Genomic DNA, 15,669 nt, shown 5'->3' on the forward strand with positions numbered 1-15,669 from the left:
CATGTATGAACAAACTAGTATGTTCATGTACGAGTCGGAGTGATCACATGAACTGTAATATACATATTTGCGAAACTCTAAGTTTAGTCTATTCAGAAGATTGTTAGCTGTTTGAACCTTAAATACACTAATTTAGAAAAATTGTGTAATTTAAAATATATTTATAAAAAAATACGTTCATATGAATGTATGTATGTATGTTGAATTTACATACATTGATACTAATCTTATAGGAATGAATAACAAGTATATTAATTAACATAATGTTATCATTCGATAATTGGAGTTTCACGTTTTATTTTCATGATCAGCGATGCCGAGTGTAATACATAACATTATTCCTTTGATTTTAAAACACAGGGTGAACACGAAAGATAAATTGTAAAAAATAATATACATGTAAAAAATAAAATGTATATTTATCATAAAAAATTCAATTTCACAATATTGTATAATAAAAGTAAATAAACATTAATTTAGAAAGGTAAAAATGGAATTTCAGAGTAAGGCATTACCATAATGGAAGAGTATTACGAATCATAAGTTAAATTATCACGGACTTGGCGTAAAACAGAGTGTGTTTTGTGGATTTCTTGGCACATGGCACGTTGCACTTTCTTCTTGCGAGAATTCGCTGCGTGGAGTTGGTTCAAAGTACTTTCTAAAGTTCGCTGGGTCCGTTCTAACCTTTCGCGAAGTATGACATTCTCCGAAGCTAAATCATCTATACAAGAAAATAAAAATATATTAAAACTTTCAATACAGAATGCAAGATATGTAGATACATATATATCGATGTACTTACTTGGCATGTAGTCTACGTGTGAGGGAGTTGGTTCCATCAGTTCTAAGCTCGATAGGCGGTCGCTATCAATCCCTTGATCGGGGGAGGTTGTTCGTTGAGGAGAATCTGAACCGTGTGTAGGGAATGGTATGAGTTTGTTTGAAGAATTCTGCCATGAGTCCAAGTGGACCAGACGATTTTGCAATTCGGCATTGGCATTTTCCAATTCGCTCAGCCTCAATCTCGTTTCGGTGAGCGATCTTCTTAATCTGTCGGCTTCTGCATCGCTGCGCATTTTTTGTTCGGCAACTACAGTCCTATCTAGTGTTGCTTGTGATGCTTGTAGTGCGGCGTTATCTAATTCGTGTCGTAACGCTTCATACCTTACACGAGTCACCCATTCGGTTTCTATTTTTTCTTTTATGTCTTTTATTTTCGTATTGCAAGCTTCATTGGTATCTTGAATCTCATTTTGTAGTGATTTTCTGTGCTGCTGTTCCTTAATGAGTGACTTTTCCAGATTTAAAGCGTGATTTTCAACGCTCTTTAATTTTTCCTCAACGGCGATTTTTTCAGCAGCCAACTGCTCAATCATTTCCCTATGTTTCGAAGTGAAGTTCTCCAAAGCTCTTTCAGTATCATCCAATTTTTTGTTGAGCTTATTAATCTCATCATGTTTCTGCTTTATGTTAACGATAAATTGAGCCTTGTTAGTTTCTATAATTAGTTCCAAGTCGATAATTTTATTGTTGGCATCTTCTAATACTTTTTGTATTCCAGCTTTTTCTTCCATCAACGTTGTTATTTGACTATTATAATTAGCAAAAATATTTTCGTCCGAACACCATTGAGACTGTCGTGTGTATGGGTGTTTGCGACATGTACAAGCCTCATCTTCACTAGACATGCTCTCTTTCACATTGGTTTCTTCTAGAGGACCTCCCATCCGTGCTAATGAGACACTACGGTCTGGTTCAGACCAACACTCGGATTCAGATTGATCTATTTGGTAGACTTCTTGTCCGTGCCAAGTTGTGTTTAGATTCATCTTATTCATTTTGTTCATTCTGAGTTTGGATTTTTTCAGAAGGAGTTTATTATATTCATAAGACATTGATTTTGTTTTTTGATCAATTTTAGTATCAGATTCATCGTCTGTGTTTCGACAAATGCAACGTTCTTTTACAGAATTTAATTGTATTCTCAGTCTTTCGATTTCTTGTTGCATTTTAATTTCTAAATCATTATTCTCATTATTTTCAATAGTTTTATTCAATTTTTTGTAATCTAAAGGTTTAATGTGACAGGTCATACTATCATCTAAAACTAAATGATGTCCAAATATTTTTGTCAAGTCAGCCAATTTTGGCGAGTGAGATTCGTTATGTAAAGTCAAATCCATGTAACTATTTTCTAAATATTGTGAGGCAGATGGATCTAATTTAAGACCCACGGGTAATTCTAAAGATTGCTCTAACAAGTTTTCAACTTTACGCCGTTTTTCATCACCAAGAATACACCTAGAATGCAAATCAATGACTTATTAATATTAGTTATATATTTATCTTAATTCAATAAAAAAAAAAGGGAAACAAACCTGTTGGAAAGTAGAGAGTCCAAGAAATAAGCCATTTCTTGCAATCTGCCGGTCAAAATGTGTAGCAGATTCCTAAAAAATTGATACAAAATAGTTAAAAAAATTAAAAGGAGTCAACGTTAACTTAAATATATATAGATAAATATAATTAAATTACTTTTGGTCATTTTCTCTAGTAGCATCTTGATTTTTTTCAAACTCACACTTGGGTTTTACATAAATAGATTCTCGTAGTGTATTAATTTTCTTTTCCAAATGATTGTTCATCCAATTCCATTCTTTGTCATCATTTTGAGATGAATTTTTAGAATTTGAAAGTTCTTTTAAGGCACTTTTTGTTTTTAATTCATTTTCCAATGCAACAATTTTACTATCACGCTCATTTAACATTTCATTATATTTTTTAATCATCATAATTCTATTATCACTAGATCCTTCTTGCTAAAAAAATAAATTAAATTGTATTTTTGGAGAAAAAGACGTTGAAATCATATCCATAAAAGTTTAATTGATAGATTATGATCATTTGATATCTATACCTCAGACTGTTCAATAATATTTTCTTTTTCTTCTAAGCTGCTTTTCAATTTTCTATTTTCCCGATCCATTTGTTTGATTCGTACCAAACAACCTAATTAATATATATATAAATTTTAGATTTTTAATATTGAAAGCTGTTAATTACAGAGATAAAAACTAAATATATACATACTTTGTATCATTTGACAGGCATTTAAGTTTTCTTGACGAAGTTTTTCCAACAACTGTTCAACCTGAATTATATAAAAAATATTTAATTTATTGCAAAAAATTGAAAAAGTATCTGTCTATATACTAGAAAACTTACATCTTGTGAAGTCAGCTCACTCTTTCTGCAAAAAAATGACAATTTAGTAAGAAGTCTACATAAACACATATGTATAAAATTTTAAATTTAGTATAGTTACCTTTCTGTTTTTATTCTTTTCTCAGCTTCAGAATGTTGTAATTGTTCACTGACCTCTCTATAATTTTGAATATGAAAATATTAAAAACTGCTATATGAAATAATTTAATATAATATTTTAGGAAATAACATTACTGTAACTGTTGCCGTTGTTGTATGAATTCTTTATCACGAGAAGCTATCAAATCTCGGAGTTGAACTGTAGTTTCACGTTCAGTTGTTAACAAAGCTTTTAACTGACGACATTCACATTTATTATTATTGGCTTTGAACATCTGTGAAAAAAAATCAATTATTAAAGTTATGTTTCAAATTCACAGTTATTATTACACAAATAATAACAGTGTACAAACTTGTTTTTGCAAGTTTTCTGAACGAGCAGGTCTCGGGATATTGAAGGCAGCCGTATATAAGGCCACACTGTCATCGGCACCAGTTGCAACACTAACACTGTTCATACTATCTTCCATTTTCATATCTTCCACTTTTATATCTTCTACTTTCACTATATTCTCCGTATTTCGCAGCAATTGTAATTCCTCCTATGAAATTCCAGCATAATTATTACATGACAATAACAATAATAATACATAAACATGCATTTATAATTTTTGATAATCTGTCTAACCTCTAAAGCTACTATTTGAAGACGTAACTCATTTTCCTTGGAATTTGGGGATGCTTGAAATTCAAGAGCTCGTGCTGCTTCATATAAAAGTTCCTGTTGTTCATTTATTTCTTTTTTATATCCCTCTAATTTTACCTATGACATAAAAATAATATGATTAATTACGTATGTATGTACATCCTCTTATTTGTAATTAATTGATAAATATGAAGAAATCACTTATAATTAGATTAAGGATAATTGACTATCATTGAGTACAGCATACTACTGTTGCTTAATTAATATGGACATGTGAATTAGCTTGGCAAGTAAAGGCTAACATATTTTACTTCTAATTGAATTACACTCACCTCTAATTCTATATTCCTTTTGAATATTTCATTTTGGGAACCCGAAACATGCGGTTTATCTAATCTTTCCTCTAAAAAATATACTTTAAGTTTTAAGTGAAAATTTTCTTTGCGAAGAGCTCCCAACTGTTCTTCGTAGTCTTTCATAGTGCGTCCTTGATTTGACGCTACTTTGGCCTGGGTATTACCTGTAATAATATATATCGTTAAATTTTACATACAAAATTACTAATTGTAAATAAAACACGAGAGGAAACTGTTATTTAAATAATAAATTAATAAAAAATTGAGTATATTGATACATCACTTACATGACATGTTGAATTCAGAATCCATATTAATTTCATTTAATTGACTTGGGCTGGTACTGCAAAAACAAAAAAAAAAAATTTTAACTTTTATTTCATGTCTGCCTTTGAAGTACGCTTTTTATAACATATAAAACGAAATAGCATTTTGTTCAAGCACTAATGTTTCTGCCATTGCACTGATTTGCCTGAAGTACATATTAACAAATGTGTCATTAACACGAGATACATCACTTAAGACGTGTGACTAAATTTGGTGACTATGTGGCGATCGGATTTGTGGAAGAAAGCAAGGTTGCAGTAATTTTTTTTTAAAACGAAAAATTATGAAGAAATTTTAGAGGTAAATAAAAAATATTTCGGGGTATGAGAATAACAAAGGTGTTTATTGTCTTGCCTCGTTTTCTGGCGCTCGGCAATCATAACAGACTAATTTTCAACAAAATGTTTAGCATTGAGACTGTGGTGCGAAATAATTCGCAGAAATCGTCAAAAAATCAACCACACAACCACGCCTTTTTTTAAAAACTTCATTCCAAAGTTCTTTTTTTAAATATTTTATTTTAGAACTGTCAACATATTATAGCGGAATTCGTTGGTTTGGTTACCGCTATCTGGTTCAAATAATAATTAATATTCAAACTTAGAAACTGATTTACATTTGAGCGACTTTTACATAATATTACTTAATCTGTTTCATTATATCGACACTAACTTCTAAATTTTGTAAATCCAGAATTATATTTTTTCGGGAGAATAAAAACTGGTTTGTTTTCTGCTTTCTTCGACTATTTTTATAGTTATTTATAGTTTCAAATTTTTACAGAAAGTAAGTCAGGGTAACGATATAGTAGGACGCATTCGAGCAAGGATTTTTTCCCTTTCACGTCCTTTTGGGTAACATTCGAGGACTTTTTTGTTAAACTTTCGCTCATTTATATATCTTCCCTAGCTCCACTACATCAACTACCCATGTCATATTTTTCATCCACGTATTCCGTTTCCCACCTCCCATTTCTTAACATTATGCCGAGCATATAGCATTCCATACCTCTTCGATTGCATACGTCATTACTAGCGAAAACCTGCAAATTGGTAGAAAATATTTAAAAACATAAATAAACTCTACTCAGTACAGATGAGGGGGGGGGGGGGAGCACATGTCCCGGGTAGTTGAACCAGGGTCTTGTTTTTGGAGAAAATCATAATATGAGTCAGAGGCGTGCCGTGGAAATCTCCACGTTATTATCGCACAGTTCCTACTTACGTGTGCGCGAGCAGGATACAGGGGGACTAGGTGACGTCATACCGAGTCCTCTTGTATCCTGCTCGCGTTGACAAAAGTATATTATAACAAAACTCGCTGGATAAACCATATTGAAATCTATATACATATATGTTCAGAAAGGCTCTTAATCAAAAACTTTCTTTAGAAAATAATCCCTGCGGCGCAAATTAGAGATATTTAGATAGTGTTGGATTTTGACATATGTATATACATTAAAGTTATCCGAAAGTAAACACAAAAAAGCAACAATCGAATAGGATAGTTTCACCATTTTACTTTATATATCTACGTACTTACATAATAACAAAAGATGAAGTTTTGTGATCATGCGAAAATTTGACTTTGATTCGAACTCAGAATCGATCATTAATCACATTTTCATGATCTAGAAAAAAATGTGTGTATGCTAGATCTGGGTCACTGCAAGCAAAGTGACTTGATGGAAAGTCGAAAGATGGAAAATAAAAATAAAATCGATTTGTCGACTCGTCGTTAACGTACATAGGTCGAGGTTATCTATCTCTTTCATCATAATGTAACCCTGGCACATGGTAAAGATCTTTCAAACCTCTAACCCCGACCTATGCTAACGACGAGTCGACGAATCGATTTTAATTTTTTCCATCTTTCGACTTTCCATTAAGTCACTTTCCTTGCAGTGACGGCCACTGGTGCTAGATGTGTGTCTGTGTATTTTGGAGATTTATTGAATATTGTTAGTCCTATCGAACTGAAACTTAACATCAGTTACTGAAATGTGTATCGACACGAAGAAAATCTTCATCAAGTTTGACGCAAGTGGTACCTTCCTTTATAGGTTTCCTTTAATGGATCGGACTGAAACTTTTTTACACGCAATATTAGTATTATACGTATACAAAGTACATAAATACATATCAATTAATATCCACAGAGACTTCTATGGTCACATTTGTAAATTTGCAACATTTTAAACAATTCAGCGTAATTCAGTAAATACATATTATCAATCAAAATCCACAGCGACATTTATGGTCAAATTTGTAAATTTGCAGCTTTTTATACAATTCAGCTAAATTCGAGATGGCTGAAAACGCGAGATTTTGTGAGAAAATGGGTAAGGTTGCCAATTTGTTGGAGCCGTTTCAGTGAAAATCAGATATATTGGCCAATTCTGATAGGAAATGATCGACCTGGAGTCACAAATCCAAGGTCTGGCCAGCAGGAACCAATGGGATTTGAACTCGTGACTATTCTGCAAAGCACTATATGTTTATAAGTTAGATCATAATTACCTAAGTATTTTGATGATTATATAATAAGGAATAGAGATAAACATAGTTTTTATACTAGAAATAAGGACAAACTAGTTGTAAGTAGAGTAAGAAAGAATAAGACGGCTGGGGGTGTTTTTCACAGGGGTGTGCTCATGTATAATGCCCTCCCTGAGTGCGTCAGGTCTGCTAAAAACATGGATGCATTCCTGCGAGGTGCGAAGAGACACCTCTGTGAGGGACAGTACATATAAGTTAATTATAAATTTTAGAGTTAAGTATAATAATTAAGATGTATTTTTAAATTAGCTTGATAGCTAAAATATATATAAATAAAAAATAAATAAACTACTAGTCTATTATGCTGGTATACAAAATATAGTGAAGAACCGTCAACCGAAAGCGGCAGTTTACTCTTTTTTTTTTGTTCAAATTATATTTAAGCATGTCTGCAACAAATCGACACCCATCTCGTCAAATTATTTCACGCTAATAAAGTTTTACGACGCTTTGAAAATTGTCTATAGCTCTGGTCTTAACTTATGACCGGTAGTGTACATATACATATGATTGCGATCTACGATTTGTAGGCCTAGGAATTGTACTGCTACGGCTTGAACTATATTAGAAATCACCGGCGTTGAATACCAAAGGAATGAAAATTGAGGAAAAAGAAAAGTGTAAGTCACATCGGGGGGGTTAAAATAAATAAATAAAAAACAAAGGTCAAGGGATGTGAGTGTTGCCGACGCATGCGTACGATTGATGGGAACAAATTGATGCGCAAATTGGCTGAATGCACGTGACACACACACACACACACACACACACACGGGCCCACTGAAAATAAAACAGGTTGAATGTCACCGATTTGGCCGAGTGTCAACAAAACATCAGACGCACAAATAATGAAGAAAAGGTGGAAAAAAAAATAGAAGAAAACAAGTCGAAAGAAGATCATCACTCCTGCCGGAAATAGACGAAAGAGGAAACGTTCGCGGAAGTGATGCTGGCCTGCGTCGCATCAGACTGTTAACCCTTTCGGGCCACCCACGAGGTCACCCACTCATTGTTCGATCGTCTCAACAATGACAGATTATGACGATATGCTCGAACGATCGAGGAGTGGAATTGATTGTCATTGTGCAGGGAAGCTGAAAGAACGGCTGCAGCGTGATCCATCATATGTATGCAAAATGCAGTCTCCTCCCATTGAGCCCGTAGATAAAATTTAACTGGAGCATGTGCTGCCAAGCCTTTTCCAATTGTTTAGTTTATAATATGTGTACATTTACATCACAATACTGCCCATTTGAGTTGATCAGTTAAACAATTGCTATTACGACGAAAGTCAATGCTTCTTAGGAACTAGTCTTTTTGGGAATCGATTGATACGACGATACACATGCTACATGCGTCACCCATTGCAGGCACAATTTACCTAGTTTATTTTTTTATGTCGAAATAGTCGGTACTTAAGATAGCAGGTGCAACCAACTGGATGACATTTGGGTGGCATGGGGGAGATGCCAAGATCGGCCGTATCTCGTCAACAATGATGATGATAATGATGACAAATTGTCGAAATTTTAATAGGAATTAAAGTTTTACTTTATCGCAATAACACTAATGAGTAACCTAAAGTATAGAACTGTCAAATGAATGCATATGTAAGTATTAAGGCGTAGACACACAGAGGTACGCAGCACGCCTGATCCATGCTATGGCACCAAGGCCAAAAATCCGTATACTGACATATGTAGGTTTGACAATGATCGGTGATACTCATATTTGAATAATTTAGGGAGAAACTTGTCGAAAAAAAAAACCTCTGCAGTGTAAGACATACTTATTCACCACAGGAGGTCTAGAACGTGCCTGATTTAGCGTGTTAGCGCCTTTTTGGTAAGAACACACTCAAAACTATGGCACTGATCGCGCTCGTGGTTTTCAGCTGTTATTGGATGTATCTTCATGTCATTGTTAATTCGTACCATCTTATTATTTCTTCAAATATGAGAATCACCATTATCGATCACTGTAAAATATGTAGGTTTAGCAAATATGTCAATACGAGGATAAAATTTTACCGAAAACACTTCAGAGGGTCAGTTTTGCCCTGGATCACGAAGGCATGACGCTAGCACGTGCAAAACTATCTAAAAAGTTCTTCATGTGGGCAATAGTAGTGTGGACAATCATCTTGTGAGGAAAAATCATCGAACCATTTATTTAGGTTCAGTAGGAAATATTCCAATTTGATTATGAAGGTCAATAAAAAAATCTGGAATTCGAATTTTCGCATCGTCACTAAATTTCCATCTATTGTTACTACGTACATAAATAAAGTAAAAATAATAACTAACGGCCCATATAGCTTGTAATTTAATTTGATTCCAATAAAAACTCATTTTAAAATACGATACGTATAATTTCAAACAATTAATTTTTTATACTAATAATAGTTCTAAATAAATAAATCAAAGCGTGAAAAACATTCGTATCCGACGAAGAAAAAAATGTAAATTTTACGTCAATCTAAAAAAAAGTAATTTTCTACATAGAACGTGGTGCAAAAGTGACACATTTTGATAAGAATAAAAATGTAAGCCGATGCAAGTGAATTTTATAGCATAATAAAAAATGCCAAAGAAAAATATAATACAAAGAGCGTACATACGTACGATATTCTGTCATACATCAAATGCTAAGTTCAACAAAGATAAGACAAGCCATGTGAATACGACCGGAGAAACTTATCAATTTAACCAATACAAATGCAAACACCGACATGGAAGTTTCATTTGAACACACAACAAGTTGAATAAATGCTAAAATACACTCGAATGAATCAGAATTATTGCATTAAAAAATAAATCTCGCAGAGACGGAGAGTGGTTGTTTATTTACAACACACGGGTAGGTCACCGTAGAAAAATATGCATTTATTTATATAACACGCATGTAGAAGAGTTTATTGCACGGCGTATGAATCGAAATTGGCCAACATATACAACATGCATAGACGAGCGCCACTTTGGATTTGAAATTGTGCCAGAAGCTAGCGAACATACGGAAATTTTTCACATAGCGCGTAAACAATGCGCCGCGGAAAAATGTTCGAAAATGATACGAAACGAATGAGAGTTTCGCATTGAAAACGATGGATAATAGGAAAGGGGAAGAGCGAGGACGAACCTGAAGGCGCTCAAGTCGACCCCAAAAGCGGTGGGGCGACGCGTGTTCATCGCAGGGGGGGCGCAGGCGCCGTTGGGGCCCTTCTTTGGGGGGACAACAATATGGGGGCTCGCCGGAGGGACGCGTCCAGACTTCCCCGCAGTTTCACTGACACTGGCGCGATCCGAAATAGCGCGCCGACCCGATTACTGCTCGGTTCAACATTCGATCTCGAGCAACATCTGGTCCACCCTCTCGTCTCCTGGTCTCCAGGTCTTGAGGCCACTTTTCAGGATCTTAAGGTGAAGCTCGATGGCTTAGGTTCTGCCGTGTTCTGCTGCGTAGGCTACTAATTGCCGAGTGCAGTTTCGATAGAATATGCATCCTAATGTTCGAATGGTGAACTGCATGTTTAATCAGCTTGATTCATTACGCCATGCAATACTAGTATAGCAATACTTGTCAACCCTTTGAGTGCTGACGTCTTTTCTGTTGAAAGCCCGCCACGCTGAAAATTTCGCCAACATTTCCAACTGGAATTATTTTGAAATCCAATAGAAAGCAGGTATAAAAATTGAAGCTAATCCAAACAAACCCTAGATCACTACCGCCGAGGATTTCGAGTTTTGTAAAGGTGTGTTTAGGCTCTTTAATATATCTTAAAAATGTAAAATAAACAAAAGAAGTCTATTAATGAATGTATTTTTCCAAAACTAGTTCCATCTTCTTCATTGTTGTTAAAATGTAATGCACACAATCTAAATGCCAAGACACAATCTAAAATACTCAGCAGTTGGGGATTTCCATCGTGTAGTTCTGCTATGGTAATAAATAAAGGGCGGATAGAGAGCGTGCTTTTTCCAGGAAACACGGCGTTTTGGGTCTATTCACAAAGCTAGAGTGCAATAAAAAAAGGTTCGGCGAACCTTTAACAAAGGTTCATCATAAAAATGAACAATGCACAACGAACAATAAACAAAGAACGGCACGCTTCCGGTCCTACCTCTAGTAATAAATTCAGAAATTCCGGTGTATACCAGTCTTTAATGACACGGATTACCCGACCCATGCTACCTGGAAAGGCTTAGCGGGTGGTATTCTTGTTTACTTTGTACATGCTCAAAATACAACGCCTATCGGCGTTTTTTAGGCCCATGGACGTGTTGGCAAAACGCCGATCGGCGTTGGTCAGCATTCAAAGGGTTAAATTCGAGACGATTGGACAGTGAAATTAGGTATACGGATTATTTCGCACATTGCGATCGCGCGCATGACAATCGTTGACACACAAATACGGATTGTGTCCGCGAATACGGACTATCTGGCACTCGAGTTTTCGTTAGTAGAATATTTTTTCGTTCTAATTATTAAATTGAAAAAAATATAAGTTAAATTATTTATAATTTTATTAAAATTAAAATTATTAAATTGAAAAAAGTTTTATACTTTCTTTGAAAGTATAAAACATTTTATATTCAACTTAATTTTTCTACTCGAAGTAATAATACTGACTATAAAATATTATAATTGACGAGGAATGCAGGTAGTCGACTGTTAAATATCAACGAAATAAAACATGGCAAACAATAAGCAGTCGTCGGTACAAATGGTTACTTGGAATTGTATTTTAATAAAATATTGCTGGAACGTGATGTCAATGGAAATATTAGAAGTATTGAATATTGAAAATTTGTAATCAATTCTTGAAGACGACTCAACGAAGCTGGATATGAAGCTAGAAAAAACCTCAAGAAAAGAAGAATAACTTGAAAAGAAAAACATTTTGCAAGCAGTCTGCTTTTTCATTAGAGTCAAAAATCCATGGAAAAGTTGGATTTTTTGTGTTAGGTTTTTTATATATTTTTTTATCATAAATCTATTAAATGAATCTGACCACAGACGGAGTCTAAAAAAAAAACTAGATTATTACAAGTTTAATTGAAGCTTAAATTTTGTTCAATAGCATTTTGATTCCTTGAAAGATCTACCGCATGGTGCCTATTATTGCATTCCTTCACGGCGATAAATTGATCAACTAACCGTTTCGTATCGATATGCTAGAAATACGCGTATTCCTCATGAAATGCCCAGAATGCATGGTATCCCTACTGATCTCCCCCTAGGTTTATGTATGTCGGGAGATGCGTCTGCGCTAGAGACACTACGAACACTGGCTGCAAATTATGGAAAGATAAACTACCAACACATTACATTGCATCATTTCAAGCTGAAAATCTAGATCAGAATGATCTATATTTATTTCCTTGTAATTTATTAATAGTATTTGCGAAAAAATCGAGGAATCCATAAAAAAAAAAGTAAAAATTGGATGGGCAACACAAAAATGAAACCAAAATTGTATGTAATATTTGGGATTCTGTGTCGTGAAATTGTTTTGTCGTTTTTACTCGCACTGTCTGCAGACTGAATGTTTATTTGGTTACATTTTTTGTTTTGTTTACAACGCGACGCTGAATATGTATTTTGAGAAACATATAGATACAACGAGGATCTATTAATAAATGGATGAGTAAAGTGGTCCAGAAGAAAGTTCATTCATTCATTTGGAAAGATGCAACTATAGACGAATGCTAGTGAACCTGCATATGCACCCATATATCAAAGGCAAACAACTTGGCAGTAATTGCAGTGTACTTTATTGGTATTTATTTACTTGTATCTCTATATAACGAGTGTTTTTATTTACTTCTATTATATATTGATGTTGGCTACACATACATAGGTGCAAGACATTCCCTACTTAGTATTATATTATTTGATATTTTTACTTCATCTGCTGTTGCTATAATGCTATTGTGTTTTATGATTATGTATAAATTTGTTTTTTGTCTGTTATATATTTTTATTTTTCTCATCTCTGTATATTTTCGAACATTGTGGCGTATTAGAGACTCTTGTAACGCCACAATGGTCCAAACTTAAATAAATAAATATTAAATAATCAGGCTTGAATTGAACAAAGTTGAAATTGTCTTCTTAAAATTATGAGATTGCAAGTTAAAATGATAAGGAGTACATATTTATAGATGTTGTGTATGTGTCACAGTGAAATTATATTTCAAGTGAAAATATATTTCATCGACGTTTCAGTGAAATCATAAACAGTTACATTTTTAGGGTTGGTTTTATTCATTTAAGATTAGATTGTTGGGTTGGTATTATTTAAGGGTTAGGAAAGGTTAGGTTAAGTAAGGGTTGGCCCTATTTATTTAAGATTCGGTTGTAGGGTTAAATTTATAGAGTTAAACGTTGTAAATTCGTTGTTTGATACATTTTCACTGCTTGAATTGGTGAAAATATATTTTCACTAGCGAAAATGTATTTTTACTAGCGAAAATGTATTTTCACTTGAAATATGCTTTCACTGTAACATATGTATAGCAAAGGATCTCATAAGAGTGTAAGACAAATTCTATATCAATTTGAAGCAATACCGAAATAAAATTTGAAGAATTCAAATTACTATATTCTGAATAAATATATATTTTTATTGCAGAGGCAGTATTTTAACAGTACGTAAATAAATAGAAAAGTAAATATGTACGTATTTATTTTTTATATGAATTGATCATGAAAAAAATATATCTTCAATTTAATAAAAAAAAAAAGGTCAACATTTTAGAAATCTTTTATGAACAAGGTAAATTCTTTTATAAACAAATGCAGTGTCAATTATCATACTTAGTTGCTGTTTTTTTTTCTAAGTGCAAATAAGATAATTGGATATTTTAAATGAAATTAAATAATTGGCACATGAATATTGATGAAATTAATTGAAATTAAATGAAAATGAAATTAAATAATTGAAATAAAATTAAATAATTGGCACATGGTACTTTTGGCATGGGTTATAAAATTGTGAAGGTATTTTATTTTTATTTTCATTGTATGTGAATAGAAACAATACAATAGAAGTAAAGCGTGATGTTAATATTCTTTATACATTCAATATTCATTTAACCAATTGTAATACATATTTAATGAGCGTAATTGTACGAGTGGAGTAATGTTACTGCGCATGCGCGAAACTATCAGTTCTATCGAAGTAGATATGAATGCGGTTGACATTAAAAGAAAAATCAATTATTTAAGTACATATGTACGTTCTAACGGGTTGAGTTTTAATTTTGAATGGTTAAACTAGTGATGGGAAAGATGCTAAAGACATGTGTGCGATTGGGAGTGAAGGTGAATGTATCGAATGAAAGTAACTTACGATTGGTGTCTGCTGAGGACCGACGAGATCCTATCCCGGAATTCCGACATGTTTCCTGGCTAGTATGACGTCGAGTTCAAGCTATACAAGTTATAAAATTAAACGGTCGGTGGACTGATGGTGATGGTGAATGGTGAATGGTGAATGGCGATTGGCGAGTCAGATCTCCTCCTCCGGTTGCTGGAATAACGGTCGTGTCACAAAACCGTCGTTCGAAACGTTCGACCGACTGGAGGTGGAAAGAACGTAGCGTCGCAATTTACAAGCATTGCCAATGGTGAATTCGAATTTCGATTTATTCTATTTTATCGCGTTATTGTTTTAAAATCGGTTCATAAATAAGTATGTCAAGTTTCAATTGTCTGGATCTTCTCTAATTATAATTCTAGGGTTGATATAGTTTAAATTTTAGGATTAATCAGTTGCTATTTCGTTGACTTAAATGTTATGGTTGTAAATTGAAAATCTTTTTTTTTGCTGTACAAAACCCCATTCCGAGTTTTGTGCACTTTAACAGTGATTGAAATTTAATTATAATCGTTGAAACTGGCCATAAATTTAAATTGCAGGACGATAAATACGGTAAACTCGACATGAAAGCCGTATCGCACTCACTGAAGAACTAAAAGTTTGCAGAAATCCGTTTAGTCTATCAGAATATGCTTAAATGCTTCGTATTTCTCACAATATTGAGTGCGAGCTTCGCATTCGAATGTAAAAAAGAAGGGAAGGCATGAGGGTTTCGGAGTTTGTCTATTCATCTTCAACATGATTTATTAATAATTTAATTAAAAAAAAAACAAAAATTGGTTTTGGTGTCTATAAAAATTTAATTAAGTTTCAACGAAGTATTTTTATTTTCTGTTTATTACGATTATAAATTTTGCAATCGCGTGAAGTTGTATAAAGTGAGTTCGGTAAGGCTGATTGAACTAAACTCTACTGAGAGGCTGAGTAAGCTGACGAATAGTTAAGTAAAAACAAATTCAAACTGTTAGATGACACGTGTAGAAGTTTGAAGTTGCGAGGCGTGACATAGAGGTCGTCCTTTATTTTTAATTTTATGTGAACAACTCGTGTTGATTTTTTTTTAATCTTCAG

The 15,669-nt window shown here is 33.6% G+C and overlaps 1 protein-coding gene across 2 annotated transcripts; it reads right to left on the minus strand.

The window, feature by feature from the left end:
• Nucleotides 1-394: 394 nt before the first annotated feature.
• On the minus strand, nt 395-14,953 carry cnn (phosphodiesterase 4D interacting protein centrosomin). 2 transcript variants are annotated; one of them, XM_077436060.1, is made up of 14 exons: nt 14,569-14,953; nt 4,617-4,672; nt 4,306-4,493; nt 3,956-4,090; nt 3,681-3,869; nt 3,463-3,602; nt 3,329-3,385; nt 3,229-3,253; nt 3,094-3,154; nt 2,921-3,012; nt 2,539-2,822; nt 2,382-2,453; nt 806-2,304; nt 395-724 (listed from the first exon to the last, which is right to left on the minus strand). In XM_077436060.1, exons 1-14 carry the CDS (start codon nt 14,616-14,618, stop codon nt 531-533), a joined length of 3,042 nt encoding a protein of 1,013 aa, XP_077292186.1. In that variant the 5' UTR covers nt 14,619-14,953; the 3' UTR covers nt 395-530. The 2 variants fall into 2 exon arrangements, with proteins under 2 accessions (XP_077292186.1, XP_077292185.1); XM_077436059.1 differs by lacking the exon at nt 14,569-14,953 and adding an exon at nt 10,353-10,762.
• Between the last annotated feature and the right edge of the window lie 716 nt (nt 14,954-15,669).

This window comes from Arctopsyche grandis, chromosome 8 (assembly GCF_051622035.1).
Source record: "Arctopsyche grandis isolate Sample6627 chromosome 8, ASM5162203v2, whole genome shotgun sequence".
Taxonomy (NCBI): domain Eukaryota; kingdom Metazoa; phylum Arthropoda; class Insecta; order Trichoptera; family Hydropsychidae; genus Arctopsyche; species Arctopsyche grandis.

Coding starts and splice junctions, on each gene's coding strand:
- cnn (XM_077436060.1), bottom strand. CDS start 14,618: ATGTCGGAATTCCGGGATAGGATCTCGTCGGTCCTCAGCAGACACCAA. Junction 3,870..3,955: donor TTCAAATAGTAGCTTTAGAG/GTTAGACAGATT, acceptor GGAATTTCATAG/GAGGAATTACAATTGCTGCG. Junction 3,013..3,093: donor TGCCTGTCAAATGATACAAA/GTATGTATATAT, acceptor TATATTAATTAG/GTTGTTTGGTACGAATCAAA.